The 18,636-nt window shown below is 42.1% G+C and overlaps 1 protein-coding gene across 15 annotated transcripts in view; it reads right to left on the bottom strand.

The window, feature by feature from the left end:
• Window positions 1-18,636, bottom strand: part of stxbp5l (syntaxin binding protein 5L) — a 252,547-nt gene that overhangs the window by 99,363 nt on the left and 134,548 nt on the right. For all 15 annotated transcript variants that reach the window (XM_046361714.1, XM_046361749.1, XM_046361732.1 and 12 more), the window contains exon 4: window positions 18,478-18,578. In XM_046361714.1, the coding sequence (XP_046217670.1) occupies window positions 18,478-18,578 (101 nt within the window). The remainder of the gene's footprint in view (window positions 1-18,477; window positions 18,579-18,636) is intronic.

Here is an 18,636-nt window from a genome sequence, read left to right as displayed (position 1 = left end):
CTCCAACTGGTACAACTCACTGAGCCTTCTAACTATAAGAAAAAATATACTGAAATCAAAGCCCTTGGCTGAGGAGAAACATGACTCAGTCCCCACTCAGGCAATCAGCTGTTAGGAGGCGGCCATTTCAGACAACCCCATTAGACTCACGATGGTGCCCAGACGACCTCTTTCATTTACAAACCATTTGCATAATTTAAATGTCACTGGAAATCAAGAAGTTTAGGAGCGGAGATACAGAAACAAGGGAGGGTGAGAAAATAAAAAGGTTGGTGCAGGTCTCGGAGGGTGACTGTGTAATGGAGTGAAAGTCAAAGGCTTTGTTTGACTCAGACAGCTTGACGAGGCGCCGTCACCTCGGCTCATAATTATCAATCAGGAGGAAGCGTGGGTTGAACTGACCACCAGCTGGCTGGGCAGCCAAGGAGCTTCTGGGGGAACAAATATAAGTAATGAAGTAAATAGATGGAGGGAGGGAGAGATTTAATTGAAGATGTTGTTTCTCTAACCATCTCGGCCACATGCCTCATGACCTCCCATCTGTTTCTGTAACAGTCTCAGTTTCTCCCGCGGAGAGGAGAATGAGAGGAGCGGGCCATTTTGGATTACTAGTCATGGACAGATAAAGAAACTGTATGTAGCATGGGGAGATTGATCTGCCAATTTGCAAGCAGAGCGTCAACGAGGATACAGGCTGAGTGTGTGATATTCAGGTGTCACACAAGTGATTCTCAGTTATCTGTCACGTGATTCCCAGATGACTACCAGTCAACACTCAGGTGATTTGTGGGAATTGCAGGGGTAAAGCACTGCATCATAGGAGTGGTTAGAGAGCTAACTAATGGTTCACTGGCTGGCTCGTGAATCACCATCCATGTCTTTTTCTATGTGTGCTAGAGGTCTTCACGGGTCCAAAAGGATGGCCCAGGACCTGAACGGACCCGAGGACAATCAGACCAGAATGGACCTGATATGGAAAAAAAGGGGACCGGGTCTCTAACAGACCAGAGAATAATCAGACCCGAACCGATGGGACCCGAGTGACATTTTTTTAAATGTGCATCAGCTGTTCTGGTTAATGAATAGGTCTTTATACTGTATGTTGGCTATGACTTCTATAAGTCAATAAATTCACCTTTTTGGTGTAAAAACAAATATGCTATAGGCTATGCAGAGCCGGTCCATTTGGGTCCACATGGCTCTTTAAGCTATAGTTACATAGACCCGTAACCCGATGACATTCAAACAGAACCCGACCAGGACCCGATGGACAAGTTAGAATTTAAATCGGGCTCGGGTCTCTGGTATATCCGGTCCACCTGGACCTGTGAAGACCTCTAGTGTGTGCATCACCTATGCTACTGTGGAGTGACCCGTGATACCCCACAGTGATTCCAGAGGAGTAAAAGGAATAAAGACCATTTTAAGTGATTTTGCCACCTGTGAATTCAGAAAGAAATAAATGCATATTTTGTCTCCTCTGTGTGTGTGAGTGTGTGTATGTGCTGTGTACAATCCAAACACTTAAAAAAAATGTAACCTTTATTTAACTAGACAAGTCAGTTAAGAACAAATTCTTATTTACATTGACGGCCTACCTGGCCAAACCCGGACGACGCTGGGCCAATTGTAAAGCGCCCTATGGGACTCCCAATCACGGCCGGATGTGATGCAGCCTGGATTCAAACCAGGGACTGCAGTCATGACAATTGCACTGAGATGCAGTGCCTTAGACCGCTGCGCCACTCGGGAGCCCAAAAGAAAAAAACATATGTCATAAGAGAAAACCTGCTGTTAGCTATTTTTTTATGGAATATAGACAAGGACCCAGACACTGTGACGTGAAAGTACATCAATGAACGTACACACACTCCAAACACTCAGACACATTCATTGGCAAACCTTCATAAAAGCCCTACTTCTGAGCGAAACGCTTTCATCCATGTGCATTAGGAGAGCAAAGGCTCTCCCTCGTCCCAAGAGTATTGTGTCCCCTTTATTCAGCTCAACGGTGTGAGATTCTAATTGGCTCTTGAGATGCCTCGAATTCAGTATCTCAGCCAGGCACCGAGAAGCACAGAGAATGACTTTATACAGGATAATCTCCGGCCACCAGTGTACTTCTCGGAATCTAGGGGTTGGATCATGATCATGAATTTCTCAGATGTTGTAGGTCTGGGTGCAAGTCCCAAAAACCTTCCATTACAAAACAAACTTTATAATAAGAAAGCGTATTCTCACAGTGTAAAATATCTCAGGAAAGTCAAGCAGAGGAGAGGCGAGTATAAAGGGGTTGAGAGGGGAGGAGAGACAGTGACAAGCAGAGGAGAGGCGAGTATAAAGGGGTTGAGAGGGGAGGAGAGACAGTGACAAGCAGAGGAGAGGCGAGTATAAAGGGGTTGAGAGGGGAGGAGAGACAGTGACAAGCAGAGGAGAGGCGAGTATAAAGGGGTTGAGAGGGGAGGAGAGACAGTGACAAGCAGAGGAGAGGCGAGTATAAAGGGGTTGAGAGGGGAGGAGAGACAGTGACAAGCAGAGGGTAAATAGAAGCTCATTTTGTTTTGACAGAATCACTTCTCACCTCTACTTCTTAGAGATCAAAACTAAAGAAGGTAACTCCTCCAAGGCAATACTGCTCCCGATTTTGTATCAACACATCTCCTGTGCTACACGCTGCGATAACACGCTTCATCATTGCTACTCTCCCGTCCGGGACGGCTACAAGACCCTCCACTACCCACTCTTCTGCAAATCAGATCACATCTCGATCCAGCTCCTCCCCACTTACAGGCAGAAACTTAAACTTGAAGCATGCATGGTAAGGACTATTCAACGTTGGTCCGACCAATCAGAATATCTATGCTTCAAGACTGTTTTGATCCTGCGGACTAGGGAATGTTCTGGGTCTCCTCTGGGAATAGTACCAACGTATGCACCAACTGCATAGAGTATGTTGTTCCTACTGTGACGGTTAGAACGTATCCAAACCAAAAACCCTGTATAGATGGCAGGATTCACACAAAACTGAAAGTGTTTTACCACTGCATTTAATCACAGCAAGGTGACTGGGAACATGGACATGCACACACAAACTAGCAATTAGCGATTTAGCTCGATTAGTGCTTTTTGAGGTCGGTTCTGATTCCGTTTGATTATTTCAAAAATAATTGTGGTTTTCTATTTAGGTTTCGATACATTTGTTTACATTAAATGCACTATGCATTTAGTGAGTTGAATGCTGTAACAACACAGAATAAAGCTATTAACAAAAGTCCCGTGATGGTACTGACTGCCCATTACTGCTTCTCTCTTAATGACCATCATTTATTTACATTACTCTACTTTAATAAAATATTTCAGTTGTTGTGTATATTACATTTATTTGATTGGATTACTTTATTATTTCATTCCAAGTCATCATCTCATCTCTTTAGAGCTGCTGCCGAGGCTGTTTGACAAAAATCACTATTTACAGTTCTTCAAAGAAAATAAGGCATACTTTTATGACTCCTGAATACCAAATATCAATCATTTAGATCATGTATTTTCAAGTAGAGATACTGTACCTTGCTCAGCAAGAGCTGCTCTCTGTATCCCCTCACAATTACGCATTCTTCGGTCTCTTCAGTAGCAGGCTTAAAATAACATAGACCGGACAAGCAGGTGTGGATTATGGTCATTGTAGTTTTATTTTTTAGCAAAATTAACCCACTACTACATATTTTTTTACATGTATATTCTACCCACATTTTACATACATAGCACTTTTTTTCTACAGAACTGTACATAGCAAGAATATAGTCATGTGATATTTTGATATGCATTATATCTAGGTAGATGCCGTACAGCCAGGGGCGCTGCCAGGGATTTTGTGGCCCATGAAAAGATATCACATTGGGCCCCACGTCCACAGGCCACAACCAACCCTGGGGCAATTGCTGTAACGACACACCTCCAAAACCAAATTGACCAGTTCAAAGTTTTAAATGACTCTACCTTTGCAGGCTTGCAACTCTATTGTAGTCCAATATTTGCTGTACGATATTTACTGACAGTGAGCTGTGAAAATATAACACTGTGCAGACATGCATGTAACATTTTGCATACAGTGGAATTCACGATTTGATGCAAGACAGATACCCTCTATAAGAAATGTGCTAAAGGCCATATTTTACTGTCTAAATTATTTTCAATGATAATAATTTGTTCTTAACTAACTTGCCAAGTTAAATAAAGGTTAAAAAAAATCCTAGGTTAAAAAAAATCCTCTTGAGTGGTCTCATCATGGAATCTGTTCCTCTGGTGGCTGTGTTCCTTGTTAAATTGAGGTGCAACATCCATTTGCGTAGCAATCAGTGTTGCCTCAGAAAGGAGAGACCCCCATCCATCTCTAAGAGCCTGCATCTCTTCCTTTAAGGCTCTGATATTGGCTGCCTCTGTGCCAAGTGAGATTTTCCTGACTGGAGAATCACACTCCTGTCCTCAATGCATTTCAGTACCTGCAATTATGCCAAATGTCATGTCATTCAACACAATGCTGCTAACCTCCTTCTTCAGTTGGGAGTAGGGCTGGATCAGGGGTATGGGGATGGGGAGACAGGGCTACTGAGCCTGAATCTGCATCTGTTGGGCCTGGCACCAGGCAGGGGCAGGGACAACTGATTTACTATGAATAGCTTGCTAAAAGTTTCCCTGCATTGATTAAATATCAGCTAAAGGAGGAGCAAAATATAAATACTCAACATTTTCTGTGAAGATATTAAGTAACTTATGTTAGGGGAGCAAAAGCAGCCTATTTCACCATGAACTGAGCTAACAGGTTCATTTCCACCACTCACAGACGACACCCACCTTCCTTTCTGAGAAATGGGGTGACATACTGTCGTCCTTTCTTTTCTCTCTCCTATCTTTTTTTTCTTTCTTTTCATTTTTGGAAGCCAGATTTTTCTTTAGGAAGCTGAGACATGATGCTCCACCGACACTCCTCACTCGCAATTCGCTGCTAGCAAGTACTGTTCGGGGCAGGGGGCAGGACCATTTCATGTAAATAGGGGGTGGTTGTCAATACAGAGGCTCTCTGGATGTTTACTTTTTGGCAAAAGTCATTTAAAAAAAGAAACCGCTCATTTTATTAGTACATTGAAAACAAAACATTATATTAATGATGATAGGTTAATAATTTAATATTGAAAAAAATGTTCCTAATGTTGTAATCATTTTTTAAGGCCACTGTCAGTCACAGGCTCTTAGAATCATCCCCCCCCCCCCCGAAAAATAATCAGATCCTCTATGAGGCTGTGCAAGGATCCAGATTTTGGATTTAAGAGGAAATTTGAGTCACCTTTGTTTTTAAGCCCTGGATTTCTAGCCCCTCTATATTGTTGTTGGAACTGATTTTAATAGCAAACATTTGATGGCAATAATAAATAGATATGCTGACGGTGGACAACCTTGTTTGACTCCTCTTGACAGTGTAATACCTTTTGAGAAGTAGCCATTATTTACTATTTTACACCTGGGGTTACTATACATAACTTTGAGATTCTCCAAAATCAAAATAGTCCAGGCATTTATATATAAATTCTAGTTGTACTTTATCAAAAATATTTTCTAAATCTGCTATGAATACCAGCCCTTCTTTCCTAGATTTATCTTAGTGTTCTATTGTTTCAAGTACTTGTCTTATATTATGTCCAATGTATCTTCCATGATCAGGATTAATAATCAGGATGGATAATATCCGACAACACCTTTTTAATTCTATGTGCTATGCATTTTGCTAGGATTTTCGCATCACAACACTGAACTGTAAGGGCCCTCCAGTTTTTTAGATAGACCGGCATTTATACACACCACCTGGCTCCTGTTTCAATAATAATTGCTGAGTACCTGAAAGTTTACAATTTTTATAGGAGTGGTTGAAACATGCTACTAGTGGATATTTGAGTAGATCAAAGAAGGTTTCATATACTGTACCTCAACTGGTATGCCATCCAGCCCTGGAGTTTTCCATGGCCTAAAGGCTTTAATTGCATCTAGAAGTTCCTCCTCTGCAATTTGGCCCTCGTGCAAGTCTCTCTGTACAGCTGTTAATTTTACACTATTATTAGGGAAAAAAATCCTTACAGTTAACTTCGGTTAGTGGAAATGGAGGAGACTGAAAAGAGAATGTATGCTTAAATTACTTAGCATCCTCTTTCAAAATATAATTTTGTGAATCATAGATGACTCAGTTATTTGTAACAAGTTTCTGTCAATTCTTTTTGGTTCCATTTCTATGTTGAAGATTCTATCTCTACTGTTATTTATTCTATTTCTTTGTTAATAATATGAACTCTGTTGACAGATTTTTTTTATTTGCATGACCTTTAAAAGCCACATGTTAAAGTGTCCTACACTACAAAGGGAACCTGCTGTACATATGTTCATGCAGGAAAAAGTCAGTTGTAAAAATCCTTTATCTTGGTAAAAACAGGTTGTCATCCAGTAGGCTTTGCTTATATGTGGAAATTCTGTAAGAGTGATGTGGATGCCAGTTATTTGAGGGTCCGGCTGCATTTGTCCCCCATCAATACGTTTTTACTTTTGGTGCTAGCGTGAAGGATACAAGAAAGTAATCAAGACGTCTAGCTTGATTAAGCCTCCTCCATGTACAGTATATCTCATCAAGTCTGTATACAGCCGCTCATTATCGGCTCACTTTGCAAGTTGTCAGTTGTCGAATAAAACAAAGGAAAGCCATATCTCGGACCATTTCGTTCAGTTCATTAGATCCGTTTGCCAAATAAAAAATTCAGCGTAAACATTATAGGCTCACTTAGTCACACTACAAACACTATAGATGAAAGTTATTCATTCAGTTCATTAGATCAGAATGTCAGTAAAACGAGAGAAAGAAATTGAAAACAAGAACCATTCTTAAATTTTCATGAGTTGCACGTTGCCTATTTGGAAGAAAAAATATATATCAAAAGAAATGTTCTCACATGTCATCCTTGTTATATTCTAGCATTACAAATACAGTACATTACGAATAGTATGTGGGCACCTTCTCATCGAACATCTCATTCCAAAATCATGGGCATTAATATAGAGTTGGTCCCCCCTTTGCTGCTATAACAGACTCCACTCTTCTGGGAAGACTTTCCACTAGATGTTAGAACATTACTGCAGGGACTTGCTTCCATTCAGCCACAAGAGCGTTAGTGAGGTCAGGCAATGATGTTGGGCGATTAGGCCTGGCTCGCAGTCAGTGTTCCATGGGATTGAGGTCAGGGCTCTGTGCAGGCCAGTCAAGTTTATCACACCACAGGAGGTAGGTGGCACCTTAATTGGGGAGAATGGGCTCATGGTAATCACTGGAGCGGAATAGGTGGAATGGTATCAACTACATCAAAGACGTGGTTTCCAGGTGTTTGATGCCATTCCATTTGCGCCGTTGGGACCACTATTATGAGCCGTTCGCCCCTCAACAGCCTCCTGTGTTCCCCACTAATCTCGACAAACCATTTCTGTATGGACCTCGCTTTGTGCACGGGGGCATTGTCATGCTGAAACAGGAAAGGGCCTTCCCCAAACTGATGATTGGTATCCAATTTATACATCACAACACCAAAAATAGTACCTCATCCAAATTTTTGCAACGGGCGGGTCTAATCCTGAATGCTGATTGGTTAAAACCGCATTCCAGACAGTTTCTATGCCACAAGTTACCACCAGCTAAATTTATGATGTTAAATGGCTATTTTTTTCTCTGTTCCATCTGAGTGTGCAATCCTCTGTCTCATCAGGCCAGCCAAGCAATTTAAAAACTTGGTCTCCACTATGAAAAGCATCTAGACATTACCTCACATTTCTTTTCGACTAAAATGTAGTTTTCAACAACAGACCTCACTGTCTGTCTCTTCAACATTTTGTCTGACTCAACCAGTCGAAATCATGAATCAGCTCGCGTCATTTTTATGGACATATACAGTGCTTTCGGGATGAATTTCTTAAGTATTCCCCATGACTTTTCCCCCCAAAATTTTTTACGTTACAGCCTTATTCTAAAATGTATTATATTGTTTTTTTCTTCAACAATCTACACACAGTACCCCACGATGACAAATTGCAAAAAGTACTTTCTTAAACCAGTTACTATTGGCTTTACCAGTTTAATTTAGCATACCATTAGTTTGTTTTGATTTACCAGCCGTGAGCAGGCGGATTCAACCGACCCTGGTGACCATGGGCCTAACGGATTGCCGATGTGCGTCGGAGCACATTATTATATTAAATCCTTTACGTTTTTTATATTGTATCATAACCTTATGAAATGAGTCAATACATCAAAACTATTCGTTCCGATTCACATCTGAGTAGCCACAATATAACTATGTTCCGAGCCTTACATTCAGTTTAGATCAAATACGAATAAACACCAAACCATTATTTAACATTTTAAGGCTTGTGCAGTCCTGTAAATCACCCGTTTTCTTTTGCCGATTATCTCAAACGTGAATCTACATCTGCATTGTCCAAGACTCAAGAATAAGTAAGAATAAGAATAAGCCATACCAAAAGAAGTTTATAGGACTGTAAGGGCACCTAGCCCGTTATGGATTGTTCGAGGCCTAGTAGCCTGATGGAGCCAAAAACCAACAACAGTTTTTTCCAAAAGTTGATGAGAATAAATGTTTTTTTTTGTGTAGTGTGGTGTAATGCTGTAGTGTGGTTTTTGTGTAGTGTTGTGTAGAGTGGTAATGTGTAGTGTTGTGTAATTCTGTGTATTGGGAACTAGCTTAGGAGGCCACATTGTAAACTTTGAGTCCCTGAAGAGCTGGTTCATTACATACAGTTTATCCAATACTAAGCGCACATTCTGGTTCTCTGCTCTGTTTTAAAAAATGGAATAAAGGATGTGTCATCTCTCTTATTTCTTGGGGGAGTTGATCGTTGATAGAGAATGGTGTGCCCTTCAACTCCCTACCCCTTTCCATCACGGCCACCTTCGTCTTGTAATGGGATAGTTTAGCAACAATGGGCCAGGGTTTCTGGGGAACCCTTCGACCAAAACGATGCGCCCTTTGGAAATCAATTTTATTCACCTGTTTGTTGGACATTTTAAGATTATGTTTTCATGAAGTCCCTTCACCTTTTCTTCTGTTGCCAGAATTTTCATTCTCCTTCACTCCCAGTATAAAAAAAATATATAAGTATAAGTAGCTCCGCTTTCATTTGAGTGTTATCACTCAGGAGTTTCTCTGTCGTTGAGTGTAGGGAGTCTATTGTTGCTTTCAAGATTTTGTTTTTAGTCCTTATTTCTTCCATTAATTTGTTGCTGTAATCCATTCCTACCTTGAGGGCTTCAATGCCCTCTATTACTCCGGGCAATAGATCAAGCTTTTGTAGCTGTATGTTCATTCTTGCCAGCAATGCGCTGTCCTTCTTTGACATTGTTGTAACCACCTCCTCTTCCAATGTTTTGTTTGATTCTTTGGAAGGACATTTCTCCTCTGATGATTTATTTTACTGCTGCTCAAGCATATCAAACTGAGGATCTATAGAACGTTTGACGTTTTCTATGTTATCCAGAGTGTAGTTATCTCTTTCCCCACTTACTTCAAGATGTCCACCATTGTTCCTAAACCCAAGAAAGTGAAGTTAACTGAACAAAATGACTATCCCCCCACAGAACTGACTTCTGTCATCATGAAGTGCATTGAGAGGCTTGTTAAGGATTATATCACCTCCACCTTACCCTAAACCCACTACAATTTGCATACTGCCCCAAAAGATCCATGGACAACGCAATCACAATTGCACCGCACACTGCCCTATGCCACCTGGACAAGAGGGATACCTACTGTATGTGAGAATGCTGTTCATAGACTACAGCTCAACCTTCAACACTATAGTGCCCTCCTTGACCATCACTAAGCTCAGAGCTCTGGGTCTGTACACCTCCCTGTGCAACTGGGTCCTAGACTTCCTGACGGGCCAACCCCAGGTTGTGAAGGTAGGCAACGACACCTACGCCACACCGGTCCTCAACACAGGGGCCCCACAGGGGTCCGTGCTCAGCCCCCTCCTGTATGCCCTGTTCACCCATGACTGCGTATGCTAAACACGTCTCCAATGCAATCATCAAGTTTGCTGACAACATAACACTGGTACTGTAGGCCTGATTACCAACAATGATGAGTCAGCCTACAGGGAGGAGGTGAGAGCCCTGGCAGAGTGCTGGGAAGAAAATAACCTCTGCCTCAACGTCATAAAATGAAAGAGCTGATTGTGAACTATGTGAGACAACAGAGAGCACGCCACCATCCATATCAATGGGGCCGCCATGGAGAGGGTCAATAGCTTCAAGCTCCTTGGCATGCACATCACTGAAGACCTGTTATGGTCCCTTCAAACTGACAGCGTAATGAAAAAGGTGCAACAGCACCTCTTCAACCTCAGTAGGCTAAATAAATTTGGCTTGGCCCCTAAGAACATCCCAAACTTCTACAGATGCACCATCGGGAGCATTCTGTGGGGCCGTATCACTGCCTGGTATGGCACCTGCACTGCCCGCAACCTCAAGACTCTCCAGTGGGTGGTGCGGTCACCCCAACGCATTGCCTGCCCTCTAGGACATCTATATCCCCCGATGGGTGTCACAGGAAGGACCTCAACCACCTGTGCCATGGCATGTTCACCCTTTTACCATCTAGAAGTCAGAGACAGTACAGGTGTATCAAAGCTGGGACACAGAGACTGACAACGGTCATCACTAGTCTGCCTACGCCCGGTACCCTGCCCTGCACCTTAGAGGCTGCTGCTCTATGTACTGTACATAGAGTCATTGAACACGGGTCACTTTAATAATGTTTACATACTGTTTTATGTATATATCATTTACATTACATTTAAGTCATTTAGCAGACGCTCTTATCCAGAGCGACTTATATCGTATTCTAGTCATGGTTCCTCCAATATAACGACTGCTGTATCAACCAGTTCTATTCATTTACTGTCCATATTGTCTGTACATACCAGATGTATACAAAACAATAGAAACACCCGATCTTTCTGACCAGGTGCATCCAAGTGAAAGCTAGGATCCCTTATTGATGTCACTTCAATCATTTCAAATTTTATTTGTCATAATCGCCGTCATATATGTAGAAATGCTTACTTACGAGCCCTTTCCCAACAATGTACTTAAAAAGTAGGCAAATTAACAAATAGATCAAAAATAAAATTGTAACACAATAAAATAACAATAACGAGGCCATATACAGGTTATATACAAAGCGTACCGATACTGAGACAGTGTTGTGGGGTAGGAGATAGGTGGGTGGTGGATTGAGTTAAGGGTGAAGAGGCATTGTCGTGCCCTCTTCACGGCTGTGTTGGTGTGCTAGGACCATTGGTGTGTATTGGGTATATATTGTGTAATTTGTTAGATATTACTGCACTGTCGGAGCTAGAAGCACAAGCATTTTGCTACACCCGCAATAACATCTGCTAATCACGTGTATTTGACCAATAAAATTTGATTGGATTTAGCGATGTGGACACAGAGGAACTTGAAGCTCTCGACCGTCTCCTCTACAGCCCCGCCGCTGTGAATGGGGACGTGCTCAGCATCTGTTTCCTGTAGTCCATGTAGTCCTTTTCCTGTAGGCCCATCACAAAGTCCAGTATCCAATTGCGGAGGGAGGTATATTAATCCCCTGGTCCTTAACTTAGTGATAAGCTTGAAGGGCACTATGGTGTTGAATGAGCTGTAGTCAATGAACCTCAACGAACCTTTACCTCCGCACATTGACTTGGTACCGGTACCCCCTGTATATAGCCACGTTATTGTCAATTTTTTGCATTACTGTTTATTTTATTTTTACTTAAGAAAACATTTACAAAATAAACTTAACTCTATTTGCACTGCATTGTTGGTTAAGGGCTTGTAAGTAAGCATTTTACAGTTGTATTTGGAGCATGTGACAAATAAAATAAAATATGATTTGATTTGAACAGCATCTTCACATAGGCGTTCCTTTAGTCCAGAAGGGAGAGGGTCGTGTGGAATGCAATAGAGATCGCAACATCTGTGGATCTGTTGGGGGTGGTATGCTAATTGGATTGGGCCCAGGGTGTCTGGGATGTTGCTTTTGATGTGAGCCATGACCAGCCTTTCAAAGCATTTTATGGCTGCAGAGCTGAGTGTCACGTGGAGAAAGTAATTTAGACACGTTAGATTGGCATTCTTGGGCACGGGGACTGTGGTGGCATTGCCGGAAGTAGGGGTGCTGAGGATGCTGCAGCACACCCTGAAAAATCTGAAATAAATAAATAATACAAAATTAATAATAAGTAGTGCACTGGGCCTTCACTCTTTCTGTATTAGGAGACCGATATAGCAGTATGTAACCCTCTCCTTCTTTCAGCGGCTATGTATGGTGGTCTGCTTGAAACGTGGGTTTTACAGACTGGGTCAGGGAGATGTTAGTGAGGACACTTGCTAGCTGGTAAGCACATGCTCTGAGTACGCATCCTGCTAATCCGCCTTTTTAAAAGTCTTACTCACATCAACTACGGAGGACGGAACAGCTGGTGCTCTCATGCGTGGTTCAGTGTTTCTTGCCTCGAAGCAAGTGTAGAAGGCATTTAGCTTATCTGGGAGGCATCACTGGACAGCTCGTGGCTGGGTTTCCCTTTGTAATCCATGATAGTTTGCAGAGCCTCAGAGCCAGTGTCGTAGGATTCAATCTCAGTCCTCTATTGATGCTTCACCTGTTTGATGGTTCGTTGGAGAGCTAAAGGGATTTCTTATAAGCGTCCGTATTTTGTCCCGCTCCTTGAAAGCGGCAGCTGTAGCCTTTAGCTCAGTGCGGCTGTTGCCTGTGATACATTGCTTCTGGTTAGGACATGAACATACGATCACTGTGGGGAGTACGTTGTCGATGCACTTATTAATGAAGCCGGTGAACGATGTAGTAAACTCCTCAATGCCATCGGATGAATCCCAGAACATATTCCAATCTGTGTTGGCGAAACTGTCTTGTGGCTTAGCGTCCTCCTCATTGGACAACTTCCATGTTGAGCACATCACTGGCACTTCCTATTTTAGTTTTGCTTGTAAGCAGGAATTAAGAGGATGTAGTTATGGTCAGGTTTTCCAAATGGAGGGTGAGGGAGAGCTTTGCATGTATCTGTGTGTGTAAAGTAGAGGTGATCTAAAGTTTTTTCGCCGGCTAATAGGAGCGCCACATCTATGTGAGAATTTTCTTGTTTGCTTAGGACCTTATATGGCTGGTTGAGTGCGGTCTTAGTGTCAGCATCAGTTTGTGGTGGTAAATAGACGGCTTTGAAAAAATATAGATGAAATCACTCTTGGTAAATACTGTGGTCTATAGTTTCATGAGGGATTCTAGCTCAGGCGGGCAGAACCTCAAGACTTCCTTAAATCAGGGATCGTACACACTGTGGTATCCCAGGAGGTCTACCCTGGGGGATGGTAATAGAGGGGAGGTACGTGAGGTGACATTGGCTCCCTCTGCTGGGAATACGGGAGCTGGGCATCCCGACACGGACAGCTAGGTGGAGGTAATTAGAGGAAAGTCCCAACCAGCCGTGGAGGCTAAATAAAAGAGGCGCGATGGCACACCGCGGAAGAGAAGGGAGAGAGACAGACACCAGTTAAGAGAGAGAAGGAAGACCAAGCAAAACTTAAGATATTTCTTTGATATAATTATTTTCTGTTTTAGTAAATTAGTTTTTTCCGGACTAAAGCCTCCCTGTCTCTATGTCGATCTCTGCACGCTCAACACCCCACGGTTTACCACAAGACCCCCCTCAGCTTATCGGACGCAGCTGTTCTGTCCTGCCGATATATAGAAAAAACAGCTAGATTTATATCTTCTATATCCTTGTTTAGCCACGACTCGGTGAAACATGTTACAGTGCTTCAGTTGATCAAGGTTAGTAATCTTCATCCAAATCAAGGTTAGTAATCACTGTTTTGATGTCCAGAAGGTTTTACTGGTCATATGAAACGGTGACCAAAACACGTAGGATTAATCCACCGCATCCGCCAGTGTCGCACTTCCACTTCCGCATCTCAAGTGTCAGGAGACTCATCTGAAGTCAGTACCGGTAATGTGCCAACAGCTGTTTTGGTAACGTTCGAACCGTTTGGGCGACAAAATTAATGGGACAAAGCTCCATGCCGCAAGGCTAGGATTGGAATGGTTTCACGAACATGACAGTGAATTCAGCTTACTGCAGTGGCCTGCCCAGTCACCAGATCTCCATCCAATTGAGCATCTGTGGGATGAGTTGGAATGAGCTATTCAGAGTAGAGATCCACTACCAGCCAACTTGACACAACTGTGGGAAGCACTGGAGTCAACATGGGCCAGCATCCCTGTGGAATGCTTTCGAGTCCATGCAGAGTCCATGCCAAAAACAAATTGAGGATTTTCTGAAGGTGTTCCTAATGTTTCGTACACTCCGTGTATATGTAAATATACATTCCAGACTCTGATATTGCTGGTGCTGATATTTCTTAAATCTCTTGTTTGTTTCTGTTGTTTTTTTGTCGTTTTTTGTTGTTTATTGCTAGATATTACTGCCTTGTTGGAGCTAGAAACATAAGCAGTCTTCTGCACCTGCACTAACATCTGTTATTCCAATCTATGTACACAACCAATACGCTTTGATTTGATTAGATGTTGTTACTGAAATCAACACAAACAACTGAAGGGCATCTGTATGATGTGAAAATTCCCTGGCCAAAACACACACTGGCGTCATACCAGAAATAATCAGTGCCATCACAGAAAATGTACTATATGAGGGAATGATCATGCCCGGACATTTTCAATTCTGCAACCCATGCACTTCCCACCTGGGTGGCTAGTGGAAATCTATTAAAAACACCTTCCTTCCCCCCTGCTCTGCAATTCCCCCACGTCACACGGACTGCAGTTATCACCAGGAAAGGTAATTCAATTCCTCAGGTTTAAACGACTTTAATGGCAATTAACTAGGCAAAGGTTTAGGCCTGTCTGGCTCTCTGTGATATGGGAATGGAGGGAGACAGAAATACAGAGAAGGAAAGAGTTGTCTGCCGGAGGGTTTTCCATCCCTTTAATCCTACACATGGGGTATCAGTGAGTGTTAAACATCACTCACACACAAAGGGACCCTCGGACAGGGCTGACAAACACTACACAAAAACATTCAGCTAGAATGCCACTAAGTAAGACCATATCTGAGCTATTGGGTTGGACGCAAAATGGCTACGACAAAGCCAGCATTTTTGCACAACCTTTCTGGGGACTGTAGTGTTTGGAGTTTACTGGTAGTTTTGAGAGAAAAATGGCCACCCAGTACAGACCAGGTGGATTATGGGTGTTGAAGTGTTCAGGAGCCTCTCGGGTCTGACTCTTGGTCTAAATGTTCAACATTGGACCCTTGAGACACACCATGACTCATAGGAAGTTTCTCTGTCACGGCCTAAAAGGGATTAAATGTAGCATTTTAGTGGCCATTAAGGAGGCCATCACACTCGTACCGCTAAACCGTTGGCATTTTAAAGAGTGTGCACAAAGTAGCTTTATGATTTAAAGATACTGTTACCTAGATTAACATTGCAGAGGGATTTCTGGTGGATTTTCAGTGGAATCTAGAAGTGTTGTCTGTTGCTTCTCAAGGTTTATTGGTCCTGTGTGTTGAGATGTGGCGGTGGTGAGCGGCTGGTTGTGACTCAATTCAAGTCCCTGCCTTCCTGAAATGTACTTCACTTTCAGATAGAACTTACTGCTGTTCAAAGACAGCCATAACTCCTGTGAACATTGTGCGTTATCAACAATGAACCTTGTGTGTAAATGGAGCTTTTATACCACCTTCAATGTGGCAGTTCCCTTGACCTGTTAATTGAAAACTGACATCCACTATTCTCGGTAAGGGAGATGGGTTGAATGACATACCTCTTATCTTGTTATCTGCTTTCATACCGAGGGTAACCTTGAAGGAATATAAGTAGCTACCCACTGGGCACAGACGTCAGTTCAACGTCTAGTTTTGATTTACATTTGGTTGAGTTGCCAACTAATGTGATTTCAACGTGAAATCAACACAAAATGTCACCATGTCGTTGGATCACGATTAATCGTAAATTCAGAATTTGCTCAAACTGAGCTGAAATCGAAGTTTTTTTTACACAAAAATAATTACAAGAATATTGTAGTTTAGATTTTCTCTGAAGTACCGCTGAGCAAAATCAGGTAAATTGATCAACTTGTCTTGACATCACATTGTTGTTTTTAACTGTATAGGTGATGTATTTTCAATTTTGTTTCAGTCTATTCTGAACGTTTTCAGACAATGCAATGAAAAAAATTGTTAACTAAAATTCCAAAAATCTAACTTGAGTTAATAACTGATTAACTCTAACAGCGCAGTTCTTTCCAGACACCCAATCTCATTCTAACGTAGAAGAGTAGTTATGTGTTCAATGCCTAAAATAGCTCTATATTTACAAAAAAAAGATAAATAAGGAGACAGAGCATTAACTTCACTGTTCTTTACACTGTACTTCTTCCAACGGTCACTGACCAACATACAGTGGGGTAAAAAAGTATTTAGTCAGCCACCAATTGTGCAAGTTCTCCCACTCAAAAAGATGAGAGAGGCCTGTAGTTTTCATCATAGGTACACTTCAACTATGACAGACAAAATTAGAAGAAAAAAATCCAGAAAATCACATTGTAGGATTTTTTATCAATTTATTTGCAAATTATGGTGGGAAATAAGTATTTGGTCACCTACAAATAAGCAAGATTTCTGTCTCTCACAGACCTGTAACTTCTTTTTTAAGAGGCTCCTCTGTCCTCCACTCGTTACCTGTATTAATGGCACCTGTTTGAACTTGTTATCAGTATAAAAGACACCTGTCCACAACCTCAAACAGTCACGCTCCAAACTCCACTATGGCCAAGACCAAAGAGCTGTTAAAGGACACCAGAATCAAAATTGTAGACCTGCACCAGGCTGGTAAGACTGAATCTGCAATAGGTAAGCAGCTTGGTTTGAAGAAATCAACTGTGGGAGCAATTATTAGGAAATGGAAGACATACAAGATCACTGATAATCTCCCTCGATCTAGGGCTCCACGCAAGATCTCACCCCGTGGGGTCAAAATGATCACAAGAACGGTGAGCAAAAATCCCAGAATCACACGGGGGGACCTAGTGAATGACCTGCAGAGAGCTGGGACCAAAGTAACAAAGCCTACCATCAGTAACACACTACGCCGCCAGGGACTCAAATCCTGCTGTGAGTGTGTTTTTTGTTGTTGTAAGGGAACACATGCAGAATACTCATATAATGAAGGCTTTACAACTCTATCATTCATACCTTCTTCTTAGATGGGGCTTCAAAGGTTAGGATATTTTTCATTGTCACAGAAAAATAAATATTCATGAGTCAAAATGGGAAAGACCTTCAAAATATCTTCCCAAAGGATCTCTCTGTTTCTCTCTTTTTCAAATATTCACGCAGGAAGACCTTCACAACACACAAAAACAGATCCTTCCAAAGCATCTCTTTCCCTCTCTCTTCTTCAAGCACTCAAACAACATGTACAAAGTGTTTGAATGAGCTTTTTTCTGTTTCCTAGCACCCGAAGATTGCCCCACTGGACAAGAGAGTCGTGAGATTGGTCAGTTAATAACACTGTAGTATCGGCTGTTTTGATCATTTAGGATGTTTTCAAACTTTGCTCCAATATTTTATCGGTGTCTGCATACAATTTACTGTTGAAAGAGAAAGAAAAATAGATGGAGAGGCCATAAAACTTTACACATTTGACAAAACTACAAAATATCAGATTTCAGAACAGAATATAGTCTTTCACACCAATATTTGTCCTGAATTACTCCTTCATACGCCTGTTATGGCTAGGGTAATATTGGGGTGAGACGAACCAGGTTTTAATCCCTGCTAGGGTGTTACTCACTTCCGCCATTCACTACAGTATCTATGACTGATTCTTCCCTATGCCCCATCCACCTCTATTGCCTGGAAGGCTTAAGGGAGGATGAATGAACCCTTTCAGCCAGACAGCACAAACTCCACCATGCTCCCACATTCTGCACAGCATACACCTACACAATACATCTGTCATATTCAGGCCAGACAGGGTCATGCAGAAAATGTGTGAATGCTCACCCAGAGCGTTTTGAAAGATGAAGAAATGTTGATGTTTGTGACATTCAGCATTGTGGTGAATGCTTTTGCTGAACTCTGAGTATAGTTTGAGAACTTTGACGGTGAACCTTGGGACATGTAGATTTATTCTGTCTAACTCGAATATATTTGGGCATACTCTGGCCTTGAAGTAGAATCCATCTCATCGAGCCACGAGATGTCAAACAGAAAAGATGCATGCCTTTATGCAAGGTCGTGTGTGTGTGTGTGTGTTACCGCACGTAGAGTACTTACCTCTCCCTGTTGAATTTAAGCGAGTGCAGGATGGCTGGGCGTCTCTGGCGAAGGTTCCACAGGTGTAGCGTGTCGTCTGCACATGCCGTAACCAGCGCCCCCTGAAGGTGAGACAAACAAACAGAACACAGACAGTCAGTACACCTGATTGGGGTCAAT

The sequence above is a fragment of the Oncorhynchus gorbuscha genome, linkage group LG01 (assembly GCF_021184085.1).
Source record: "Oncorhynchus gorbuscha isolate QuinsamMale2020 ecotype Even-year linkage group LG01, OgorEven_v1.0, whole genome shotgun sequence".
Classification (NCBI taxonomy): domain Eukaryota; kingdom Metazoa; phylum Chordata; class Actinopteri; order Salmoniformes; family Salmonidae; genus Oncorhynchus; species Oncorhynchus gorbuscha.
This window is presented reverse-complemented; position numbering and strand designations above follow the sequence as displayed.